This window comes from Drosophila gunungcola (assembly GCF_025200985.1).
Source record: "Drosophila gunungcola strain Sukarami chromosome 3L unlocalized genomic scaffold, Dgunungcola_SK_2 000009F, whole genome shotgun sequence".
Classification (NCBI taxonomy): Eukaryota; Metazoa; Arthropoda; class Insecta; order Diptera; family Drosophilidae; genus Drosophila; species Drosophila gunungcola.
In genome coordinates, this window is record NW_026453181.1 from 521,081 (window position 1) to 546,950 (window position 25,870).

Here is a 25,870-nt window from a genome sequence, read left to right on the forward strand (position 1 = left end):
ACAGCGAATACCCCAATTAATATTACCAAATTCTAGCTATTTTTCTTATCGATAGTCATATATCGGCAATAACAGTGATTTTCTCATCACTAGTCCGAGATCAAGAAGAAGAGTTATGTGTACATTTTTGTGTCGCTCTTTTTGGCCAATTTAACAATCCGAAACAGCATAAGTAACGGGACAGATTAGGGCTTATCGCTTGCCAACGAAGTTCGCCAGCGCACATTTGTGTTCTGGGATCCAGCGGAAACGCGTCTTCAGCCAGTCGTCGTCGCCAACAGTCAGCGGACATGGCACGCCCAATTTTTCCGAACCAGCAGAAGATAGCTGAGAAACTAATCATCTTGAACGACCGCGGGCTGGGCATTCTGACGCGGATATACAACATCAAGAAGGCCTGCGGCGACACCTAAGTCGAAGCCGGGCTTCCTCTCCGAGAAGTCGCTGGAGTCGAGCATCAAGTTCATTGTGAAGCGATTCCCCAACATCGACTGTCAAGGGCCTGAATGCCATCGTGAACATCAAGGCGGAGATCATAAAGTCGCTGTCCCTGTACTACCACACATTCGTCGACCTGCTGGACTTCAAGGACAATGTCTGCGAACTGCTCACCACGATGGACGCCTGCCAGATCCACCTGGACATCACGCTGAACTTCGAGCTGACCAAGTACTACCTGGACTTGGTGGTGACCTACGTGTCCCTGATGATCGTCCTGTCCAGGGTGGAGGACCGCAAGGCGGTGCTGGGCCTGTACAACGCCGCCTACGAGCTGCAGAACAACCAGGCCGACACGGGCTTCCCCCGCCTGGGCCAGATGATCCTCGACTACGAGGTTCCCCTCAAGAAGCTGGCCGAGGAGTTCATCCCCCACCAGCGCCTGCTGACGAGTGCGCTGCGCTCGCTGACCTCCATCTACGCCCTGCGGAATCTGCCCGCCGACAAGTGGAGGGAGATGCAAAAGCTGAGTCTGGTGGGCAATCCCGCCATTCTCCTCAAGGCCGTGCGCACGGACACCATGTCCTGCGAGTACATCTCGCTGGAGGCCATGGACCGCTGGATAATCTTCGGCCTGCTGCTCAACCACCAAATGCTCGGCCAGTACCCGGAGGTCAACAAGATCTGGCTGTCCGCTTTGGAATCCAGTTGGGTGGTGGCTCTGTTCCGCGACGAGGTCCTGCAAATCCACCAGTACATCCAAGCCACCTTCGACGGAATCAAGGGCTACAGCAAGCGGATCGGCGAGGTCAAGGAAACCTACAACACGGCTGTCCAGAAAGCCGCTTTGATGCACCGGGAGCGACGTAAGTTTCTGCGAACTGCCCTGAAGGAGCTGGCCCTAATCATGACGGACCAACCCGGCCTGCTGGGCCCCAAAGCAATATTCATTTTCATCGGTCTTTGCCTGGCACGCGACGAGATTCTTTGGCTCCTCAGGCACAACGACAATCCGCCGCTGCTCAAGAATAAAGGTTAGTACGCCGACTGATTTATTATATTATTGTTCTAACTCCATTTACCTGTGTTTTTAAAGGAAAGAGCAATGAGGATCTGGTGGACCGGCAGCTGCCGGAGCTACTGTTCCACATGGAGGAACTGCGCGCTCTGGTGCGTAAATACAGCCAGGTGATGCAGCGGTACTACGTGCAATACTTGTCCGGCTTTGATGCCACGGATCTGAACATTCGGATGCAGAGCCTGCAGATGTGTCCGGAAGACGAGAGCATAATCTTCAGCTCGCTCTACAACACAGCCGCAGGCCTGACTGTGAAGCAGGTGGAGGACAACGAGCTCTTTTACTTCCGACCATTCCGCTTGGACTGGTTCCGCCTCCAGACGTACATGAGCGTGGGCAAGGCTGCCCTAAGAATCACAGAGCACGCGGAACTGGCCCGCCTGTTGGACTCGATGGTGTTCCACACTCGAGTGGTCGATAATTTGGACGAGATACTGGTGGAGACGTCGGATCTGAGTATCTTCTGCTTCTACAACAAAATGTTTGACGACCAGTTCCACATGTGCTTGGAGTTCCCCGCCCAGAACCGCTATATTATAGCCTTTCCATTGATCTGCAGCCACTTCCAGAACTGCACGCACGAAATGTGCCCGGAGGAACGCCACCACATTCGAGAGAGGTCGCTCAGCGTGGTGAACATCTTCCTCGAGGAAATGGCCAAAGAGGCTAAGAACATCATAACCACCATTTGCGACGAGCAGTGCACCATGGCCGACGCTCTTTTGCCAAAGCACTGTGCCAAGATCCTGTCCGTCCAGTCGGCCCGCAAGAAGAAGGACAAGTCTAAGTCGAAGCATTTCGACGACATCCGAAAGCCCGGCGACGAGTCGTACAGAAAGACGCGGGAGGACCTGACGACGATGGACAAGTTGCACATGGCCTTGACGGAGCTCTGTTTCGCCATCAACTATTGTCCCACTGTCAACGTTTGGGAGTTTGCATTCGCCCCTCGCGAATATCTCTGCCAGAACCTGGAGCACCGCTTCTCCCGGGATCTTGTGGGCATGGTGATGTTCAACCAGGAGACAATGGAGATCGCCAAGCCCTCCGAGCTGCTGGCCAGCGTGCGAGCCTACATGAATGTGCTGCAGACCGTGGAGAACTACGTGCACATAGACATAACCCGAGTCTTCAACAACTGTTTACTCCAGCAAACGCAGGCCTTGGACTCCCATGGCGAGAAGACCATTGCCGCTCTGTACAACACCTGGTACAGTGAGGTCCTGCTAAGGCGAGTGTCCGCCGGCAACATAGTGTTTTCCATCAACCAAAAGGCGTTTGTGCCCATCTCGCCCGAGGGCTGGGTGCCGTTCAACCCGCAGGAGTTCTCCGATCTTAACGAGCTGCGAGCCCTTGCCGAACTCGTGGGGCCCTACGGCATTAAAACACTGAACGAGACCCTGATGTGGCACATAGCCAACCAGGTGCAGGAGCTGAAGTCGCTGGTCGGCACCAACAAGGAGGTGCTCATCACTCTGCGCACCAGCTTTGACAAGCCCGAGGTGATGAAGGAGCAGTTCAAGCGGCTGCAGGACGTGGACCGCGTGCTGCAGCGCATGACGATCATTGGCGTGATCATCTGCTTCCGCAATCTGGTGCACGAGGCTCTCGTCGATGTGCTGGACAAGCGCATACCCTTTCTGCTCAGCTCTGTGAAGGACTTTCAGGAGCACCTGCCCGGAGGAGACCAGATCCGCGTTGCCTCCGAAATGGCCTCGGCAGCTGGGCTGCTCTGCAAGGTGGATCCCACATTGGCCAGTACGCTGAAGTCGAAGAAGCCGGAGTTCGATGAGGGTGAGCACCTCACGGCCTGTCTGCTGATGGTCTTTGTGGCCGTCTCCATTCCAAAACTGGCCCGGAACGAGAACTCCTTCTACCGGGCCACCATCGATGGCCACTCGAACAACACGCACTGCATGGCGGCGGCCATCAACAACATCTTCGGCGCGCTGTTCACCATCTGCGGGCAGAGCGACATGGAGGACCGCATGAAGGAGTTCCTTGCCCTGGCCAGTTCCTCCCTGCTGCGTTTGGGTCAGGAGTCCGACAAGGAGGCGACCCGCAACCGAGAGTCCATCTACTTGCTGCTCGACGAGATCGTCAAGCAATCGCCCTTCCTAACAATGGACCTGCTGGAGTCCTGCTTCCCCTACGTACTCATACGCAACGCCTACCATGGCGTCTACAAGCAGGAACAGATATTGGGGCTGGCACTCTAAGAAGGGTGCCCTCAGTGTAGTCCCTCAGTGTATTCCGAACATTGCTTACATAGTTTATCCGCCGGTCGACGACTGTCGATCCTTATGCTAATCTAATATACTTTAAAACTGTTAAACATACCCTAATGTATTCTAGACACTGCATTTTTATACTCGTGCAACTTCGAATAAAGTGCTTATGTAAACCAAAATGACGACAAAATGCTGATTTGTATGTTATCTCTTGATCGGTATGTATATTCTTTATTTCGGCTTATTGAAATATGTGCCCACTCTCGAACGTGCAGCTTCTCGGCTTAAATTTCTGTTATACTTTATTTGGACACATGCGCACATGTGTGTGTGTATATTAAATGTGTGTGTTTAGGGGAAAAACCTTCCACAATATTAAATTATTTGGTCACGTTCAATATTACTTTGTAGGCTTGTGTACAAATTCTGGTAGGCAAGTAGTAAAATATGTTTTTGTTATTGGTAATTATCATTGGTAGTATTTAAATTTCGATTTTAAGTTTTCAATTCCGATACAAAGACTTTTGTTCAATACTTTATTGATTTTTTTTCATTTTCAGTGAACTGGAAAAAGGTTCGTTTTCACGGATGCTAAGAGCATTTTCCAATTTTGCGTCAAATAATAAGTATTGCAAACCGAAAACGACGAAATCTGTTTATCTCCAAAATGGGCTTTACGATCTAGAATAAGTTTCGGTTAAATGTACCAAAATCACTACACGCTGCTAAAAAGCTGTCAATATTTGAATTTTCATCTGTATTTTTGTTAAACATTACCGATATCTACAATTGGGCTTCGTTAATTATACACATACCATATTATTAATTTTATAGAAGGTATCATTAATTATGTGATGCTGAATATTTTTCTAGTTCGTATAATTTATTTAGCATGTTTCATTTGTTTGGTTTTATTTTTGGTTTCGCATGAAAATGTTTTCCTTTTCAGTCAGTCAGTTTAGGCATCTGTTGACTTCAAAATTGTCGTCATTGTCTTTTGTTTTTGTTTTTGTTTCACTTTAATAAAAAATATATATGTATGTATGTATATACTTATATGCACGTTGTCGAAATAAAAACTTGAAAAACATTATGCGCAACTCCTCGTGTTTGCTTTCGTCGTTAAAAATAAAATCGCTTCTTTAGTAATTACATTTTAAAGCTCTCAAGTACAAAAATTAAAAAGCTTAAAAAATTCCCCGCGGAACGGCCTCTTCACATGTTGTGTGTGTATAAGGTGTGTGTATCGAGTCCTATAATGCTAACATTCCTTCATCGGATTTCCTTGCTATCGTACATACATATACGATATTATTCGTCTTTATAACAAAGTGGTTTGCATATAAAAGTTAAGCCTAGAAATACAATACGAGTACGAAATATGTACGTATGTTATGCATGTATTACTTAAGTGTGCCCGTGTCAGTTGCCTTCTGCTTTCAGCTTCTTCTGCGCGAATTCTTGAGCATCTAGACGAACCTTAGACGAACCTTAGACGAACTCCTCCTGCTCCAGCCACGGATGCTGCAGGCACTCGGCTGCCGACGCGCGTATGACTGGATTGTACTCCAGCATGGGCAGCAGGAAGTCGGAGAACTTCTTGGCCTCCACCGGATCCCAGTCGTACTTCTCCACCAGCACGTTCTTCAGACTCCAGGGCTTCAGCTTGGTGATGTTCCTCAGGCTGCCTGCAAACGCAAATCGCCGCGAGGCTGTTACCCCACTCTGTCCGTCGGACCTCAGCGATACCTACCATAGCTGGTGAAATACTTCAGGCCGTGCTTGCCCCGCAGGATCACCGACTGCGGAATGGAGCCCAGCAGCTCGACGATGTGCGCCAGGTGGTCCTCGTCCCGACTGTACGACTCGCCGGCGTGTGGGTCGAACAGGTAGTCGCCCGTGGCCAGCTCGAAGGCCAGGCAGGCGGTGCTCCATATGTCGGCGGTATAGTTGTACGGCGCTCCCAGCAGCACCTCGATCGATCGGTACTGACGCGTCTGAATGTCCTCGGTGAAGTGATGATACTGGGGGATACAAATAAAGTCAACTTAGCAGAGGATATTATAATTTCATTCAAAAGTATGTAACTCAGTGATGGATACATTATAGATCCTATAAGTATACCTATTCTTGATCAGCATCGATAGGGGAGTCCGACTGTCCGTTCGTCCGTTTCTACGCGAACTAGTCTGTCAGTTTTAAGGCTATATTTCCCAAAAGTAAGTCGGAACGGGCCGGATCGGACGACTAAATTATATAGCTCGCATAGGAACAATTGAAAAAAAAAATTTTATAACTACTGTTTTTTTTATATTTATCAAGATATAGTAATGGTTAGACTTTTGAAAATAAGGTTTTTCATATCATTAAATTCGGACGACTATATCATAAAGCTCGATTAAAAAAATTATAAAAATAAATAAAAAAAAATTCAACTTCGCTGATTTTTAAATTTTAGGATTCATTAAAAATAAAGTATTGGTTACATTTTTTAGAAAAATGTTTTTTTTTTATTCTTCTGTCTGTCCCTCTTTCCGTCCGTTTTATGCAAACTAGTTTCTCAGTTTAAAAGCTAAATGGATATAGTTTAAACAAAAGTCTTATTTTTCAGGTAGTATATAACTTAGGAATAATCGGATTGAAAATAGACATTTTTCAATTTCAGAAATACATTTAAATTTTATAAATAGTGGACTTTTCTAAGGCCATGGAAAAGATCCGTAAAATGAATAGGAAAATAATAAGAAAATCGACTGAATACAATTTTATAAAAATCGAACAACACTCTTATATAGCTTTCGAGCAAAAAAGTCACACCTTTACGCCTTAAAATCGATCACACTCGAGGGTAATAAAGTATCCTGACCGCCTTGTCATCGGGAATTAAGGGGGTCTTTAAGGATCAAGGTACTCACGTCGTAGCAGGCGTTGCCCAAGTCGGCGATCTTCACGCGGACGTTGCTGTTGCTGATGAGCGACTGGATCGTGTAGGTGTTGGTCTGGCTACTCTGACTCTGGTTCTGCGAAGGAATGGCATTGGCATTGACATTTAGTTTAGCGATGGCTGGTGTCGTTGTCGTTGTTGTTGTTGTTGTTGTTGTCGCGGAGGTTGTCGATGTGCTTGTTGTTGTATGATCGCCATTAAGGAGCTCAGTGCTTGCGGCTGTTGCTGTACAGGTTGTACTGGTAGTTGGAGCTTTTGGAGCTGTTGCAGTGGGCGCTGTATGCGTAAACGAGGGCGTGCACGTGCTGGGGGGCGTGGCAGAGGCGGTGGCGATTGAGGGCGTGGCACTTGGAGGGGCAGAAGTGGAGGCTGTGTCACTACTGGTGTTCGTGTTCGTGTTGGGGAGGCTGAATTCGTTGGGCAAGGACGTGCACGTGCTGGAGTTGATCTTGGACTTGGCTATCGTGTGGGTGTTGTGGGAGGGACAGGAGGTGTTGGTGGAGTTCGGGGTGGGCAGCTGCACCGTGTGTACACAGCGTAGTGTTGCATATAAATTGGTTCACACAAAGAAAGGAAGAAAAGAATGCACAATGTTGGTTGCTTATTGTAGGTTTCTCTAGTTGGTGCGTATAACAAAACACATACGGCGTGGGGATCAAGGCTGGGATTGTCTGTTGAAATCCCAACTGGTGATCACCACTGATTAGTAGCTCAACGGAATACTCTAGAGTGGGGTAAACTCGATCACTTTGGTGAACAAGTTCAGTTGCTCACTTTTTATGGAGTGAACAAATTCACTCACTTTGATCACTCACTTGTTGAGTTTCTCGCTTGATCAGTTGCTCGCTTGTTCAGTTATTCAGTTGTTCAGTTGCTCATTTGTTCAGTTTTTTATTTTGCTATTTAGTTGTTCAGTTAATCAAGTTTGCTAACAAGTTTCACTTGCTGAACATTTTTTTGGTTTTCATGATGTTTAGTTTGGACATGTTATTGTTAACATCTCTCTTATCAAAGATTATAAAATCAGTACAATGTTTAATGTCGTGTTATTTGAGATCATATTAATATTTATTTAAGTAATATGAGGAAAAAACAAAGATCATTAAGCAACTGCTTAACTGAGTAACTGAACAAATGAACTGAACAAATGAACTGAACAACTGATCTAAGCAACTGAGCAACTGAACAAGTAAGTAACTGAACAACTGAAAAAGTGAGCCAAAAATATCAATAAGTGTGAACCTGTTCAGTTCACTCACTTAAGTGAACAACTCTTTTTTGTTCACTCATTCATGAGCAACCCAACTCTAGAATACTCAGATCGTCATTCCGTTTTGATTTAATGTAAACATATATTTGAGTACGACATCGGTTATTTCAAGAACAAAACTTAGCCTACACATAAGTCATTCACACAGTTGTGGTCAAAATAAGTTTACATTTATTTTAAATAGGTATGTATATAAATATGCATACATACATTAAAGTTGTGTATTTTGAAGTAAAATTATGTTTTATTGAAATTGATTTTTCAATTACCAATTATTAAGTTATGAGCTATAAACCAATTCATATAAACTCAAATTTCGTTCGTTAAAATAATTTGTTTGTCAAGAAAATTGATTAATTGATTTGTACTTATAATATTACTTTGACCGCAACTGGATATTTACACCAAGAAGGTTTAAAATTAACAGGTAACAATGGAAGCATTAAGCATTTGGGTAGAGCCCTTGGCGCAAAACATCTAAAGCTGGCAATGTCCACATTCCATCAAGCATTTGGCTTTCGTTCCAGGAGTTAATTGACGGAATTAGGCGTGTGGGATAATTGTGGGTGTGGGGCAACAAATGTGAACTAAATATGGGAAGTCAGAATCGGTAGGTAAGCAGCGGAGGCGGGGTTTCCCTCATGGCAAAACATATGAAGCAAAATCGAAAAGCGAACTCTAGGGACCGGGTTACCACTAGCGCCTATCCCACATCCAAACGCACATTACCTCAGGGACCTTGACCTCGCTAGGACTGGCATCGGGTTCGGTTTCAGTTTCGGTTTCAGTTTCGGTCTCGGTTTTGGGCTCGGTTTCGGACCCGGGGGCGGGCTCGGGATCGGTGGGCGTGTCGGTGGCCATGCTCTGCTCGCCCAGCGTGTCGGACTCGGCACCTTCCTCACAATCCCCAGAAGACTGTTTCGGGGTCAAACCAAAAACGCGAAAATAAAATAAACGAAACGAAACGAATAAGAATAAGAATAAGAATTTCGTGTTTCTTCGGTGTGCAGCAGTGTTTGGTGTTGCAGGTGGGTCACAATATGAAGAGTGCAAATGCTTGGCATGCACACCACGACGTGTAATCCTGGCCAGAGCTTTCGAGTGTGGAGGGGGGGGGGGGCAGGGGCGACTGGAGACCTGTTGACCGGTTGACCTATTGACCCGTCACACTGGAAACAAACTCACCTTGGCAGTGATTTTCTTCTCGGCTCGGTAGCGGTTGCTCAGACTCGCCGATCCGCCGAGGCCTCCGTTGCACTCGCTGTCCCCCAGCAGACTGGAGTACTTGGAGGCCAGCGAGGATGTGGTGTTGGAGTTGAGCGTGGACGAGGTGGTGGTGGTGTCTTCTTTGTCCAGCGAGGACATGATCACGGCGGCCAGCGGCGTCGACGAGCTGGAGTTGTTCGCCGTGCTGTTGCTGTTGCTGGTGTTTGTGGTGTTGTTGGTGCTGGTGTTGGTGTTGGTGTTGGCCGACCCATTCGGCTCGATCAGTGGCCACTTGGCCCGCGACTTGGTCTGCTTCTCGATGGAGCTGACTGGAGAGGCACAGAGTCATGGCTACCATGGATCATGGTTGAATGGTTGAATGGTGCTTCTACTCACTGTACGAGTCGGGGAAGTCGGCCCCCTTCACGCGCAGACTGTTGATCTCGTCGTCGATCTGCTGGTTCATCGCGGCGGCGTTGTCGATCACCAGCAGGATGTTCTCCGGCTTGATGTCCGTGTGGATGATGCTGCACTTGCTGTGCAGGTAGTCCAGGCCCTCCAACACCTGCCGGATGATGTTGCGCACCTGGGCGATGGCCAGGCCCTGGTAGTTGTTCTTCACGATCAGCTTGTACAGGCTGCAGCCGAGTGCCTCGAAGACCAGGCACGTGTGCATCCCGTTCACGCCGCGCACCGTGAAGTGGTTCATCAGCCGCACGATCCGCTCCCGCTTGACGTCCATGGGGTCGGCATCGCGGATGGCCTCCAGCAGCCTGATCTCGTCCGCCGCGGTCTCGATGTAGTGCGGAGCACTCTTCACCACCTTGAGTGCCACGTACTTCTCGTCTCTGCGGAACAGGAGATGTGCGATTGGTACCTTGTCATGACTCCTGAGTCGAAACACTCACTTGAGATCCCGGCACAGCCAAACCGTGGAGAAGTGACCCCAGCCCAGTTTGCGCACCACGCGAAACCGATTGTCGAAGATGTCCCCGATGACCACCGGGTGGTAGCCACCGCGACAGTACTGAGAGGCGTCCTCCTGCTCCTCGTCCGAAACGTAGAGGCTGCTGTCGGACGAGTCCGGGTAGATTTCGTCAGTGGTGCTCAGGGTTCCGCGGGGCTCCGATCTAAAAGTAGAGTGCAAAGTTGAGTGAGTTTAGAACTTTTCGAATTCGTATGTCTTCCAAAGAGCATAGGTAATAAGGTTCCCCCCCCAGGAACACACTTAAACTCGGGATGTTCCTCTTCTGCATCGTCGTCTGCATCCTCCTCTCTGACCGGCTCTGGCAACTGAGGCAGCCTTATGGTGAGCGGCTGCTCCCGCGGCGGCAAGTAGGTGTCCAGGACCACCTCCCCGGGCGACACGGGCTCGAAGAGCAGGGCCAAATGCCGGTGGTGCTTGGGCCGCTGGGACTGGTGGCGCAGGGCGACGAGGATGGGGCCGGCGGAGACACAGTTGCGCTTCTTGGTGAACCGCTTGCGCCGTTTCTTCTCCTCCACCTCCAGCAGGGCCTCGGTGGCCGCCTCCTGGGCGGCGCGCTTCTCCTGCTCGGACACGAAGTTGAAGTCGCGGCTCAGCTCCTTGGCCACCTCGGACGTGGCGTCCAGGGACGGCTCCGGGCCGGCGCCGCAGCTCCACAGGCGCAGCAGATGCATCAGGAAGAGGAACAGCAGCAGCAGACTGCCCTGGAGCACGCCCACGAAGATCGGGTCCTGGGCGAGGGTGGCCAGGACGTGCCGGCCCAGCTGGGTCAGATCGCCGGCGACGGAGGCCAGCACTTGTACGCGCTGCAGACAACCCGGGTAGAGATCGAGCCACCAGTGGTCCAGCAGGGTCCAGCTCGTGACATTGGCCTCCACGGGGCAGGTGGGGTGTGGCCCCCAGCCAGCCATGGCGACTCGCTTCACTGCTCGATTCGACAATTGCACTTCCTCCTCGGCGTTCGCGCGTTCATGGCCCCCGCTGCAGTAACGGGGGGCGGCTGTGGGCGTGCGTGTGGGCGGGAGGGCGGACGACGACCTTGACTTTTCTAGGACCTAGGCCCCCACTTGCATCACGGACACCCCCAAACGAGTTTGGTCGAAACTCAAACACTGGGCTGGCACACACTCACTCACACACGCACACACACACACCCCTTACATAACAGTGGACCGCGCGGGGTAAATAAATAAAATATCGCACAGCGGAAAAATGTGAATTATGAAAAGTATCTGTATCTGCGCGAGTATCTTTCTTCGCTCGTCCGATTCGTTCAGTCGCGTCCGCGAGAATGTCGAAATGCTTTTCGCTTTTCACTTTTCACATTTCGGTTCTCGCTTTTGTTTTTGCCGCCTCTTCCTGAGCGGTTCAAGGCGCAGCCGTTTCCAACTCGCGCGAGTATTTTCTGTTATTTCTGTTCTGTTCGGTTCGGTTCTGCGCTGCTCTGCTCTGCTCTGCTCTGCTCTGCCTTTTTGTCACAACTAAGTTTAGTCTTCGTCCGCTCTCCTATCGTCCCAACCCTCCTTTCGCCGCCCTAGATCACCTAGAATCCGTGCCCACCGATAGTTTTCCGTAAAGTGTTACATTGAGAAAAACCCAAGAGCACGAAAAATTTTAGACAATATATATAATAACATGTTATGGCGCAAACTCTTCTGTCTCCCAGTTGTTATCGGGTATGTCAAAGAAATAATATTGGGGAAAATAACAACATATATAATAGTTGGAATTGGGTTGGTATGGTCAACTTGATTAAAGTAAATAAATTGATTTAAGTAGTACTTGCTTTTTTGGCAACAAAGTGTTAAAATTGACGGATAGAGCGAAGGTCCTAGTCCTACTAATTAGTCCTAGCATTCTACGCTTTACGCGTAACTCCCCCTAGGTGTTATATTGTATATCATATCTAATGTTATCCATTTTTTAAACCCCGAAACTATTGTCAAATATTCTTATTCAGGCAGTAAATTTTAAAACTAACCCTTTTTTACTATAAATTAAATAATGTCTTGAGCAAAAAAGTACGTTCAATATAAAAAAATTTTTTTTTTTAATTCGCGAGAATGAAAAAAGGGGCTTTAAACCTCCAGTTTCTTTGTCAATGTTGCATGAAATTTTATATTCACAGTTTACCCTCTCTTGTTCCGTAGGCACCCAAATCGATCTTCTGGAATGTGATTCTAGCTGTGCAGTTTAAGTAATATTTTCTTTATCGAACCATAGTGGATTTTTTCCGCTGTGTATTTTTTGCTGGCGTCATTATCCAATGTACTTCATCAAGTCGATGTCGTTGCCGTCGTTTCTCGGCGCCTTGGTCGGTCATGGACTGCACCACACCAGGAAAGAATCCACCACCACCACATGAGCACACACATGCTGTGCCCATCCACATCAACATCATCATCATCATCGAGTTCCTCTAGATTTGCCGGGCACCGTGCCAAGTTTGCCCTCGCCCATGTGGATGGGTGTTCGACAAGCAGGATTTCGAATACCTCGAATTCCAGAAGGTTTCGAAACCACATCGAAAGTTAGCTTTTCGAGCGTTCGGGTGCGATTGAAAAGTGCCCGCAATGCAATTGCAGCCCGCCTCGCGCACAGTATGCAAATGTTTTGGCTCACAAAATGACTAACCAGACTTTATTGATTTTTGCCACCCCTCCTTACTTACTTACTTGGGTAAGTCTTTGTTCCCAATGGAGCTAGAACGACTCCTTAAAAGGCGAACCACTTGAGTCACCCTATGTCGAACGCACCCTACTCGGCGCTGTAACCTCCACATTACTATTTATAGGAGCACGAAGATGCATATTAAATCGCTGAGGAAATCAGTGCAAAAACACACCATCTAGAGGCAGAGAAACGTCATCGTTTTGCTCGATTGCACTGAGTTTTTGCGATTTCGTGGGCGGCTGAGTGGGCCGGCGTGGTTGGGGGTGGTTTCGGGGTGGTTGGGGATGCCTGTTGGTTACCCACTGGCGTCACGTGGTGCCAACTTGCGGTTAAGGCAAATTAAAAACGTAAACAAACCGAGCGGACAGCGTAAGGGAAGTAATGGGGGCGGTCGGCTTAGGATTACGATGACGTTGAAAGTGGGAGGTGGGAGGCGGAGGGGTGGTGGGTGGTGGGAGTTCTCTGGGCACCACAATTGGAAAAAACTATGCCACACAAGTGGGTGGTGTGTGGAATTGTTATCCCATTTGGGTTTCACTTGAAAGCCAGAGGGGAATCGACCGAAAGTGCTCCACTTTTGGCCGTCTGTCACCTACTAAGGCCCACTGTACCTGCACAGTGGGAACGCAAACAGTTGGCCGGGCCAAGCACACAGATATTGGAGCCGCTCGTCACAGTTTGACGAATTTATTGGTTGTGCGAGAGACACGTGGCACACACGGAGCGTAAACTTTATTTTCAAAACTTATCCGCATGTGAGTGAAAAGAAAATCCAGAAAGAAAGCTAACTTTCATTAACCCTTGTAGCTCTAAGAAAAATGTACTAGTCCATTCCATCAGTTACTATTTATAAAATTGTATAAACTCCATTTAACTAAAAACCCCTCTAACGCTTTAAAATGTCTTTATATTTGCGTTTTCAACATATTAACATTCTATGTAGCATCAAATTTTGAGACAAAACTGATTATACATTGTACTAATTATATAAAAATTATGTTAAATGTTCACTTAAGGACCGCTGCAGCAAAACATTAAGTTTTTTATTTTGTCGAAAATTTAAACTAGTTTATACCAAAATTGTCCCAAATCGCTTTAAAAATTTATTAGATAGTTAGATCTCAGCGTTTTTAAATTTTTTAAATCCATTTCGTTGAATGTTGGGTTGTTACATGTCAGCAATACTAAAAACCATACCCATTTGCTATTATTTACATTATATTTTGCATTTCGAAATAAAAATATATTTAATTTTTTCAACAAAGTTCTAGAGCGATTTTTTTGCTGTGGGTTTTCACCCAGTTTTAAGAACTTTTATAAAATTCCAAAAACCCTTCACTACCTTTGTGCATGAATATCTTTTATACCCTTGTAGAGCATTATAATTTCAGTCAAAAGTTTTCATACGCAGTGAAGTTTTCAATTTCCTTGAAAAACTAAAACAGTATCAAAGGGGTTTTAGGTTTAGGTTTATATAGGTTGTGCTTTACATTTTGTTACTCTTGACCTGGATCGACAGCCGAGTCGATCTAGAGTCGGCTAAAGATTTGGGATTTAAAATAAGATTATTTAACGCGCAGAAATCGAAAACGTCTTTCACCGCACTCTTAGATAACGTAGAGGTCAGTTATATATATATATATATATTTATTCGGGTAATATTTATCGAACTATACAAATATCGGACAATTATTTTAGAAGGTATTAGCGTTAATGTACATTTTCCAAGAGATGACGCCAACTGAAGCCCAATTTTTTTCAATAGGGTATCCAATAGTCGGGTTACTCGACTATAGTCAATAGTCTATATAGTCAGTAGTCAATCATGTCAAAATTTGGACAAGAAATACGATAGCGCTTCTATTACTTTGACCGGAGCTGTATATATTTATTCGGTCAACATCTATTTATTTAGTCAATATCAAATAATTTATCAATAATAAATATTAATGTTAATTTTCTGCAGATGGCGCCACCTAAGCCCCGATAATTTTCAGGGAGCATATTTATTATTTTGAAATTGGTTAGTTGATTCCAATAGGGTATACAATAGTTGGGTTACTCGACTATAGCGTTTATTCTTGTATTATTTGTAATAGCTGCAAGGGTATTTAGACTTCGGCTTGCCTGGCATGAGCTCTGAACGAACTTGGTTTTTAACTATATATAGTCTAATATAATGATATAGTCAATCATGGCAAGATTTGGACAAGAAATACGATATCACTACTATTATTTTGACCGCAGCTGTATATATTTATTTGGTCAATATCATATAATTAATATTAGTGTTAATTTTCCGCCAGATGACGCCACCTAAACCCCGATAATTTTCAGGGAGCATATTTATTATTTTGAAATTGGTTAGTTGATTCCAATAGGGTATCCAATAGTCGGCTAACTCGACTATAGCGTTTATTCTTGTATTATTTGGAATTGGTATTTAGACTTCGGCTTGCCTGGCACGAGCACTGAATGAAGCACAGGGTATAAGGTGGAAATGAGCTAAAACTTGTGAATGGTCCTCCTTAGACTACATTAATCCAAGGAACAGTTAGTGCTCTGGGCAGTGACATCCCCATTACCATACCCATACCCATTCCCATTCCCAGGGTACTTACAGGCTGACGAAGGGACCGCGCAGCGCCGGCATGTCCCGGCGGCGGTTGAGCGGCGGCGAGAGCGACAGCGAGAGGAAGTCCTGCTGCGCCTTGTCCTCGTCCACGATGCTGGTCGGGGTGCTGTAGATGCGCGTGGTTGGCAGGTAGCCAATCTGCTGCAGGAAGTCGTCGCGGTACGAGAGCTTGGTGGTGGACTGCGACGAGGTGAGCGGCAGCGACAGCGGCGACCCGTAGAGCGGCGCCAGCGGCAAGGCCGCCGACATCGTGGCCAGCGACAGCGTCTGCTGGTAGAGTCCTCCTCCCCCGGATCCGACGCCAGATCCCGATACCGATCCCGATCCAGACGCCGATCCCGTTCCCGTTCCCGTTCCCGATCCCGCTGCAGTGCCGTTGCCATGGTGGTGCAGGTGCAGGCTGGGCGGGGGGGCGTGGAAGTGCGGGTAGGGAATGCCGTGGGCGTAGGCGCGCGACAAGTAGGGCGGCGTGACGACCTTGTCGTCGAAGCTGCGCCGGAAGCTGAAGCCCTTCAGCGAGTGGCTGTAGTTGCGGTGCGAGAGCGGCGAGCTGCCCAGGTCGATGCTGGCCGCCGGTCCGAGGACTCCGCCGCTGGCCGTCGCCGTGGCGCTGCCCAGCATGCTCAAGGCGGGCGATGTGCGCAGCTGGGGACTGCCGCCCACGCCCACGCCCACTGCCACTCCCACACCGCCCCCTGCTCCGGACGCCGTCGTGGTGGCGGCGGCGGAGAGCGGGGGCGAGATGGCGCTCAGCGTGGAGATGCCGCTGTCGCTGCTGCAGATGCCGGCCGGCAGAGAGGAGTGGGTGGGCGAGATGAGGTGGGGGTGGTGTTTGCCGTTGCCGTTGGCGTTGGCGGAGCCGACAAGGCCGCCCATGCCGGCCATGCCGCTGCTGGGCAGTACCGGCGCCAGGGTGCTCCGCGTAGTGGTGTGTGTCCGCGCGAGATGAGTGTCCTGTCCGGGTCCGGGTCCGGTTCCGGATCGGTGTCCGTTGGGGCTGGTCCCTGCCTGGTCCTAGAAGCAGCTTCCTCGCGTCCGGGTCCTCATCGCTGGGCGGCTGCCTTTGATCCTGATCCTGTTCCTGTTCCTTTTTCCGGCTGGCACTTGGTGTAACATACTTTTGTGCGTAGGAAAATCAATGAGGCCCGTGCCTAAAACATTTTAATGCATTTTAAGCAGCGTTTTTCTCGCTTTGTAACCCAAATTGCGCATGAAAAAAAAGTAAGGCGAAAAGCCACACACACACACACTCGCACACTCGAACACACTCGCACACACACTGCCACGAACTGGTTCGCGAAGGGGGTTTTTCCACGGCTTTTCCCCCTAACTTGGCCCACTCGATTCCGCTGTACGCGTCCGTAATCTAGTTAACGGCGGAATTGATTTATCCTCGACAATTAACGCGAGCACATCACATTTTCCACTTCTGTATTTCTGACAGGAGCCGCAGGAGCAGCAGCAGCAGCAGCAGCAGCACCAGGAAAAGTGGAAAAGTGGAAAAGTATTCTCCTTTGTCCGCACCTCGCTCGAACTCTCCGACGGACTGCCCTTCGGCTTCTGAGGCGGACAACTCTGCGGCGAAGTTTAGAGAGTCCGGGGAGCGGGCAGCGCGCATGTGCCGGCGGTCGTCGTCCGTTAGCTGTTACTGCCCGAAAACGAAACAAAACAAAGCCCAGCGGAGAGAGTGAAAGCTGGCCGCAGTCAGCTGCGCCGACGAAAGTTCATCCCCAGCACGGGTTTGTTTACCATCCTGGCGGAGCTTTTCCGAGGCAGGCTCGACGGGGTAATACCCAGTAGGGTGGTGGAGGTGGTGGAAATGGTGGGGGTGGTCGGGGGTAGTAGAGGAATTCAACAGCCTTGAGTTTGTATAGTAAATTTATTTCGATTTCTTCGTGTTACACCAGAGTACAATTGAAATTCGGAAACAATTGTTAAGTTTAAATTTAGTTTACTTAGTATTTTTGCTTTTGACTTGTACGAACAATAAATACACACGCAAGACCGCAAAAAGTTATTATCGTTAATTGAATTTCATATTTGCATGTTTATACTATGGGTGAGTCAGGGACCCTCGGATAAACGATCCCTAGTCCCGGCCCAGAGCTGATCCGCAATTATAAATGTCAATGATAAGAATGGAGCTTCTAAGTACAATATATAAAAGTTAATTACTGCTGGACTAATCGCATTCATTTACATTTAAAAGCGTGTTAACAGTTCAACGAAAACCAATCGGATACAATTAATTTAGAAAATAATTTTAGAATACATATGTGCAATACTTTCGGGGGATACAATCGAACTTTTGATTACTCGTATTTAATTTATATATATATATATATAAAGAGGGATTATTAATATCTGTTATATAATTTATCTTCCATTAGGTTTCGCCATCTATAGTGTCCTTCATCGTCCTCCCCTGCGTGACTGTGTGATGCTTAATTGCTTAACTCGACTTATTTACATTTGCATTAGAATCGGATCGGAGCATTCGGCTCGACAATTCATCTTCTTTACATAAGTATGTAGTTCTTTCTGGCTCCAACAATTCAGTGCAAATTAACAGAAACAATCGGTGAAGGCGATCTTGCGAACAATTAGCTAGACTAGGCGACAGGCGACGACACAAATGCAAACTAGATACACATATCATATACATATATATAATTACAGTGCCTCTCTTCGCGAGAAGTCGATTCATTGTCCACTGCGGCGGAGCTCGCCGGAAGGGATCCGATCCCCAAGCAAATGTCTAGGTGAACTCCCGATATACAATTTAATAGACACCGCAGGTGTTCTTAGCGTGGCTGGATGGTGGACATGGTGGAGATGGTGGAGATGGTGGCTGCGCAGCCTGGCTATCGATTCGAGTTGCATATGGCTGCGGCTGCAGAGCTAGCTAAGTGGCCTACACAATGGAATTGGTGAAACGATTATCCGAAGTGGAACGACCGGCCACAAGGCCGCCGGCACGTAAGACTGTTTAAAATTAGAGCTAAGTGCTACGGCTTAAAATAAATACATAGGTTTATATGTTTACTCGCTTCAACATATCGCGCATCTTAAAAACAACTTTAATAATTAGGAAATAAATCTGGTTTTCTCTTTCGGTTACGATTTAGGGTTTGTATTTTCTGTGTCTGTATCTGTATCTGAATGTGTGGCGTACGCATGCACATGGGGCTTGGGTTTGATTCGCTCGCAGCACTTGACTAATATTTTTGATTAACCATATCTATAAGTGAGGAAAGAGAGAGAGAGAGAATAGTAGACAGTGATAAGTGAGAATAAACCAAAATAACGCGTTGCATAACAAACGATAAAATCAAAGTAAACCAATCAAACTTAGGCTACATGAATTTAACAGGCGTTGATTTCTTAATGAGTCATACAGATGGTAAATATGATAATCCAACGAAAGCTTGCAAAATACTGAAAAGGAGTCTTGAAAACGGTCCTTTAAAAGTGGGGATTCGGAAACGGCTGCCACAGACCTAGGGAATATGGGGGGTCAATCAATCGTTCGGGCAGTGTGTAGTTAAATGATTTAGCATGCAGATCTATGTAGGTGGACCCCATCTTCGCGTGGACGTATGGTTGTGTCTGTTCATGTGTGAGACGTTACATTCACAGGGAGTGTCTAAAAAATACCCTGCAGAATGCACACGCTTAACTGCTAGGCGGTTTTAATCTGATCGCTGGACGGGCTACGTTGAGAGGTGATTGAGTGCCTGCGCCACCTGTCCAGCGACCGAAGGTTACAATATTTGTTCGGTTTATGCACAATATCAAGTTCGATGGTCAGAGACGCTAGACTGGCTGCCTCCTCTGCGGGCTGGCTGAGAGGCCGACTGCTGGAGCGACTGTTTATATACCTGGCGTGTAAGTGGTCTGCTCCGTGGTGTTCAGCGATGTGTTCTCGTTAGCTGCCACAGGGGCACCGGTGAAGGGGTTGACTCCCACGGCTCCACTGGGCGGCGGCATGGCGAAAACGGGCTGTCCTCCGGCCTGCTCGCGCGGCTGTGAGGTCACGGGGGCTCCGCCCGCTCCAAGGTTCACGTCGTCGAGATCAGCGTCCTCCTGCGGGACACACAAAACACGGATTAGTCCAAATTTTGCTTTAAGTTAAAGGGGCGCGATTATTTTTGAGAGCTTGGAGGGGTGGTCCCTTCGGCAATGTTTAGTCAAAAACATTAGGTGGGTGAGCAGCTGTCTACAAGCCGTGATCGCTATTCTACATTTAAGCTACGATTATATTACTGATGTGCTTACGGTTACGGGACACTTCAAGCCAAATACTACAAAACTATAATCAGCCAGATGACACAGCAATGCAAGAAAATCATAACACATTTACCCAAGCATTTACAGCAGAAGGATCAAGGAACATCGCCTTTTTGTCATCTCTTCGTGGGGGCTTCGATCGAGTTAATTGTGCGACTAAATGTTAGTAGGACTTGTTCCCTTGGAACGTATCAATTTTGATTGGTCACCATTTGAGTAGAGTTCGGATTGGGTTAATGTCGTTGCGTTAGTTAGTTAGTTGGTGGGTGGGTGGGTGGGTGGGTGTCGGGAGGCGGCAGGTGATGCTGACCCGAGCTCATGCGGTACTCGTGCTGATATCATTTTCGATTCGCATACTTACAAGGCGTGGCGGCTGTCCCAAGTGCGGTGGCATATCGTTGACCTCTCGATTGCCATCAGGGCGCTGACGACGCGGTCGAGAGCGAGTGTGTGGTGGTTGTGGGTGGTAGTAGGTGGTGGATATGATGAGTCGATCGCAAAGAGTTTTGAGAAAAAAAAATGTTAAACAAAAATAGAAACTTAAATCGTCGACTTCTCTATCTTAGCTTGCAAACAAACAAAGGAAGAACACTGCAGATGTAGGTGCAAACTAAAACCGAATGCGCAATGGGAGACGTAAAAACAAGAAAAGCAATCGTGGACGAAATCAAAATCGCTGGATTTCTGTCTGGGTTCGATGTCGCGAACACTCAGTCGCGAGAAATCCGAGTGTGTAAGTGTTTTCGTTATCATTAGTTTACATCAATTGATAGGGAGAGAAAACGGTGAAGCATTTGATGATTTTCGTGAAGTACACATTACAAAACAAGCAGAATTAACATGAAATTTTGAATAAGTGAGGAGAACTTAACTCGAATTGATCGTAACAGTTTGTGGGTGGGTTAGTCGTGTTTACCTCTGGCCCCAGAAATCAGTGTTCTGATCTCTGCCGTGTATAGAGTGTTGAGAACCAAGAACCAACAACCAACAACCAAGAACCAAAAACCAACAACCAAAACAGACTGCATACTTACCCCAACGAAAAACTAAGAACAAAGCTGTGCAACCAGAGATTCGAGTGTTTTTGGGGTGTTTTTAGAGCAAACAAAGTAGGAGCGTGCCAAGAAAGCCGATAAATTATACTATTAAATTATACTAGAAAATGGTTAGTCGTTTATTGATCGGTTAAGCTGGTAGGAAAGCGTTGATGTCAGATGTAGGAGCACGTTTTTGACTAAACATTAGCTTCTCAAACGGAACAACAATATGGATCTCCTCACAAAAATCATCAAAATTGGTTTTGTGTTTAGTTGGCATTATTACAGTGTGGGGGTGGATGGGAAGCATGCGTTAGAGCCTGATTATTGGCTTTGCACCAGATTGGTTTTCTTGTTTTCTCTTTTCTCAACTAAATTAAAATGATTTCATTTAGTAGCGGACTGAGTTCAAGGGGCGGGGAGGAACTTTAATTTGGCTGCCAATTGGCCAATTCAAACATCACTCACATTCAGATGTGAATACTGGTCGTGCGACTCGTTGACCGGCGGCTTGAACTTGCCGCAGCAGAAGTTGCAACAGCAGCAGCAGCAGCAGCAACAGCAGCATCCAGTGATCACAGCGCAGCAGATGAACACCGCCTGCAAGGAAGATCAGAGATTACTTAACGCGACCAGCGATGCCAATTCCGGCGATCCCCTACCTTCACAGCCGGCGACGTGACCACGAAGTACGCGTTGACATTCTCCTCGCCAAACTGCTCGGCTATGTACAAGCCCAGGGAGCCGTAGTTGTCGTATATGTTGCGCTTGGTCTGGTCGCTCAGTATCGAGTGGGCCCGGTTCACCTCCTTGAACTGCAGAAATTAGGGCGTTAGGAAGTGCCTATGCCTATGGACGCCGCGATTCGCCTATACTTCACCTTATCGGCCGCATCGACATTGTCGGGGTTCTTGTCGGGATGGTATTTGAGTGCGAGTTTCCGGTACGTCTTCTTGATATCATCTCCGGTGGCTGTCTTCGGAAGTCCCAGGATTTCGTAGAGCGAGTCGCCCGATGTGCTGGATAAAAAAAGGGAAAGTACCATTATGACGGTTGCAGCATTGTATCTTGGCTGCTATTCACTGTGCGGCATTTGGAATTAGCGGCTGATAAGTGCAGTCAGATAAGACTTCGTGACTCCTAGCGTAGTTGTACGGTCCCTCCGACATTCCTGCCGCAGCGTAAGCAACTCTCTGGGCGAGTGCGATAAAAGCCCAAGCCCAAGGCAAGTGCCTTTGGCTATGAGTCACCAACAACAGCAGCAGCAACAGTTAGCTGTGGCACGCGATGGTAGCGCACCCAGGTGAGCACTTGGCCCTCGGGACTTGCCCGTGCCCGCGGGCCAGGCGTTGGCATTGAGGATGTCCAGGTCGCAAGCAGATGGCATTGCTGGCTCGGAAGCAGGGTCGCGTGCAGCATAAATTGCACCCATCCGCATGCACACCGTATGGATTTTCTCGAGCAGGTGGGTGCTATTTATAAGCTGGGCCAGTGGAGGGGAGGCAAAGCTTTGACTCTGCGAGCTGATAAGACGGCAAGCGCTTGACAGAGTGGTTGAGGACCACGATGATGAGGGTGATTAGGGGCTCAAGCGGATGGAAGCCCAGGGTCAGTGGGCAGTGGGCGGTGGGCGGTGGGCGGCTGCACAGGGCCAAGGACGCTGGCAGGCGTCACTGCAGGCGTCACGACAAGGCGCATTCGCCTTGGCTGTCCAAGCCCAGAACTGGGCCAAATAAAAGCGGTTCGTGCTGGCGTTACTCATACCAAATCAAAGGGGATACAGGGCTACAAGAAAGGGCTATAAAACGCTCTGGCTGATAACGGGCTCCGGCTTGTTGGCTGGTTGGCGAACGGATCTGTTATCGCTCACTTATAGCCAATTCTGTATGTGTTGCACGCAAAGCCAATATAAATATACTAGTATGCTGCCCCGACTATGAGGTACCCAGTATCGCGAAATTGCAAAATTCCATGCCTTGACAGGCGGCGTACTACCAAAAGCAATCATTCATGGTAAATCCCTTTAACATGGTCAGATTTGAAACACTTTCCTACACAAACCTACTTCAATATTGGGAGTGTTGTGAGTCAGTGAGTTGGTCAAGAGGCTGCCTAGTAATCTAGACCGATATCTTGACCATGTCGACGCGGCTGTCGATCAAGAATAAACAAATGTATGGTATATATGTACCTTATGGGATCGGAAACGCCTCTCTCTACCTGTAGAGACCCACTAAGCTCTACGAGAACCGGGTTTAACAGCGATTATCGAATTTGCCCTGGGACAGAAATCCACGTTCGTCAGACTGCAGGAGTTTGTCCTTGGCCTTGCCCAGGACGCAATCGTTTGTCGGTCTGTCTGCTCCTGCCGCAGCTGCCCAGCCTCTCCCTCCCCTGCCCTCCCCTCCCCACCCATCCCATACCATCTGTGCAACACAACCCTGATCCTTATCCTTGTTTATCTATCCCGACGCAGGGAATGAATGCGGGGCAGGCTCGAGAAAACTTCTGCCGCGAAAAATCAATTCGACGCCGACCGCGCTGCCTGCGCGCAGCTGCTACTCACACGCACACACTGGCGGTTGTGTGTGTGTACTCTGTGTGTGTGCGCGCAGTGGAGGAAAAACGAAGGAACACTGCCAATACTTACGAGAGTTTTCTTTTATCCATGCCAGGGGCGCTCATTGTGCCGCCGTGCCGTGTGTCACTTGGCCTGCGAACGGAAAATTAGCACTGCACTCGCGATCGCTGTCACACGCCCTGAATCTCAATCTCTGTCTGCCAAGCACCCACAACTATTCTTCAAATTGCACTTGAGTCGTCGTCGCCGCACCGATGTCTCGATTCTTTTATTTTTTTCGCAATGAAATTCTGGGCTGGTGTGACCGTAGCAGCGCCGTTCAAAAACACCATGGAGCCTCGGGAAATATACCAGACACCAGAGCAGTGCTGCCAACTTGGCCAATTTAAGGCTAGATGTTGCATATCTGAAAATGGAGCAGCTTATACAAATTGGAAGTCGCCTTTATAGCCCAGTCCCACTGGAGTTCCCACAGAACCACCATCAACCTTCCACCATCCACCGTCCATCAAAAGTCACAGTAGCGTATGAATAATTTTTTCAGGGGGGTCTTTCACTCAATCAAACTCTTCGAAGTACTTTTTTTCGGCTCTTATTTTATTTCATGCTATGGATTAGTTGTTAAATAGGTTATCTGAAATTTTCAATAATGGCTTTAATCTAGTCTCTTTTCAAATTGTTGTCTGGGGGAGCGTTAACTATTTAGCTATTTTGCATGAAATTTTATATTTTGATGTGGCTACGAATGCAATGGTCAGTACTACAGTAAATAAGCGTACTGTATCAATGGCGTTCAGCTTAGTGATCACTTGATCACTGATTAGTGATCCATCATTGATCAGTGAAAATGTTGTTCTGCTGAATACGCCCATTAGAAATGTGGTAAGAACATCGATAGTCGCCAAAAACATCGATGTTCTCCATTTTTCAAAGAGCTGGTGGATGATGCTCTGCGGGACTAAGCCGTTACCATATCATAACTATCCTTTGCATTTTAATCAGGGGCAATACTCGCGCAACCAATTAAATAGTATGATGTTTTTTGGATAAAAATGGGCGTGGTCTTACCTTTGTATTAATAAATAACAGGTTTTTTTTTTTTGTGAAAAGTTATTTTCAAAGTAAACGCAGTAGTTGTATTGAAAAAAGTTTAAAAAACTCTGTAATAATGAAATCTATAATTTCGTTTTAATTAATTCGGGACATAAAGCTAACATTTTCAAAATATAGGCAAGGTCGGTTTGAGAACGCTTTCGAGCAGCTGCACTTGCAGCTTGAATTAGTAATCTAACATTGCCCGCCTGCAGGGATGCTAGATCTGTCGCTTCGTTTCTTTACGTTCTATATTTTTCGATAGAAAGGACAGTTTAGGCCGTCCAACCGCTCATAATGTTTTATTTATTCGAACATTTGAACGCGAGCTAAGGCGAGAAGAATGCCGTTGGTTGAACAGATTTAAGTTTCTTTTGCACTTGGCCCACTTTAGTATTATATTGTAGCAAAGGCTTTGACTTTTTTAACCAAAATTGCCTCATCTTGCTTGGAACAAGGTCCACGTATTGACGTTTTCGTAAATTCGAAAATGGCAAGCTCCATTGCAGTCTTTGTCGCCTCTGAGCATGCAAATTTGAGGTTAAAACCTAATAAGTTATATTTCAGGAAAATATCGCAAAAGTGCACTTTTATACTAATATAATAGAAAAGTAATTGATAAGTAATTAATAATCTACAACGTGTAACAAGTTTTAGAGTTTGAATTTAAGCACTTTCAAACTCACTCACTTTATAGCTCTATTTAGAAAAACAACAAATCACTTTTTATTTTTTTTGGGGTTATACCTTACACAAGATTACAGGGACACCACAATCAATATCTACAATTCACGTTTACAAACACATTACAAACCACTATTGTTGGACTGCATGCCAAAAAACTACACTTGAATTGGTTTAGTTCTTTTTTGGTGTTAAATTTAAAAAAATGGGTTTTGGCCAAAAAATGTGGTCGGTGGCCCCAAATTGCGGAACTGTCTTCCGAGTTATCGAAACAGAAAGTTCTTTAATTACTGATATGATTTCGGCCTAATGAGTGACTGAATTGCAGAAATAAGAATGTTAGAGCTAAAAGTGTAATCTTTAAGAAATATTAAAAAAAAAAATATTTTTTTTTGGGTTATAAAATTACATTTTTAATTATGTCAAATTTCACCCATTTGGGAAATATTAATATTAAGAGATATGATAATTAAAGCGTGCTAAGAATAAGATAGGCATATTTATATTATGAATAAAGATAAATTTAAACTTAAAAGGGCTTAAGGGAGTAAGAACTATATATCAGAAAAAAAAAAACAGTTTTTGACTGGTTAAAACAAAAAAAATTAACGATTTTTGATAAAAACCCAAAAAAAAAGCTAGACAATGCATAAAAAAAGTAAAATAAAAACAATCTTAATAATTTTTGTATATGAAATTGTATTTGTTTAATTTGGTCAAGTTTTT

The 25,870-nt window shown here is 46.7% G+C and overlaps 3 protein-coding genes across 12 annotated transcripts; 1 reads left to right on the plus strand and 2 right to left on the minus strand.

Moving 5' to 3' along the window:
* The first annotated feature begins 100 nt into the window (after nt 1-100).
* On the plus strand, nt 101-3,937 carry LOC128259892 (membrane-associated protein Hem). The gene is given in 4 exon segments (XM_052992508.1): nt 101-410; nt 412-492; nt 494-1,472; nt 1,535-3,937. Coding segments are annotated over 4 exon segments (3,381 nt in total). The 5' UTR covers nt 101-290; the 3' UTR covers nt 3,736-3,937.
* A 552-nt stretch (nt 3,938-4,489) lies between these two features.
* On the minus strand, nt 4,490-17,155 carry LOC128259894 (SRSF protein kinase 3). Of its 9 annotated transcripts, none has more exons than XM_052992509.1 (8): nt 15,447-17,152; nt 10,076-10,297; nt 9,564-10,015; nt 9,147-9,496; nt 8,691-8,876; nt 6,663-7,208; nt 5,501-5,771; nt 4,490-5,435 (listed from the first exon to the last, which is right to left on the minus strand). In XM_052992509.1, the coding sequence occupies exons 1-8, from the start codon at nt 16,343-16,345 to the stop codon at nt 5,239-5,241; spliced, it is 3,123 nt and encodes a 1,040-aa protein (XP_052848469.1). In that variant the 5' UTR covers nt 16,346-17,152; the 3' UTR covers nt 4,490-5,238. The 9 variants fall into 9 exon arrangements, with proteins under 9 accessions (XP_052848469.1, XP_052848474.1, XP_052848471.1 ...); XM_052992514.1 differs by having other exon boundaries at nt 6,663-6,767; nt 15,447-17,148; XM_052992511.1 differs by lacking the exon at nt 15,447-17,152 and adding an exon at nt 10,396-11,833.
* Nucleotides 17,156-17,320: 165 nt separating this feature from the next.
* On the minus strand, nt 17,321-23,684 carry LOC128259663 (dnaJ homolog subfamily C member 5 homolog). 2 transcript variants are annotated; one of them, XM_052992189.1, is made up of 7 exons: nt 23,438-23,684; nt 21,668-21,806; nt 21,450-21,602; nt 21,256-21,387; nt 20,112-20,174; nt 19,342-19,546; nt 17,321-18,701 (listed from the first exon to the last, which is right to left on the minus strand). In XM_052992189.1, the coding sequence occupies exons 1-7, from the start codon at nt 23,470-23,472 to the stop codon at nt 18,679-18,681; spliced, it is 750 nt and encodes a 249-aa protein (XP_052848149.1). In that variant the 5' UTR covers nt 23,473-23,684; the 3' UTR covers nt 17,321-18,678. The 2 variants fall into 2 exon arrangements, with proteins under 2 accessions (XP_052848149.1, XP_052848150.1); XM_052992190.1 differs by lacking the exon at nt 20,112-20,174 and having other exon boundaries at nt 23,438-23,682.
* Between the last annotated feature and the right edge of the window lie 2,186 nt (nt 23,685-25,870).

Excerpts from the sequence above, each read along its gene's own strand:
- LOC128259663 (XM_052992189.1), bottom strand. The coding sequence starts at position 23,472 with ATGAGCGCCCCTGGCATGGATAAAAGAAAACTCTC. Across the intron at positions 21,388-21,449 it reads TCACGTCGCCGGCTGTGAAG|GCGGTGTTCATCTGCTGCGC; the intron begins GTAGGGGATCGC and ends TCTTCCTTGCAG. Across the intron at positions 19,547-20,111 it reads TGGGACAGCCGCCACGCCTT|GAGGACGCTGATCTCGACGA; the intron begins GTAAGTATGCGA and ends TGTGTCCCGCAG.
- LOC128259894 (XM_052992509.1), bottom strand. The coding sequence starts at position 16,345 with ATGGCCGGCATGGGCGGCCTTGTCGGCTCCGCCAACGCCAACGGCAAC. Across the intron at positions 10,298-15,446 it reads CGCGGTCCCTTCGTCAGCCT|ATCGGAGCCCCGCGGAACCC; the intron begins GTAAGTACCCTG and ends CTCTACTTTTAG. Across the intron at positions 5,772-6,662 it reads TGGGCAACGCCTGCTACGAC|TATCATCACTTCACCGAGGA; the intron begins GTGAGTACCTTG and ends TGTATCCCCCAG.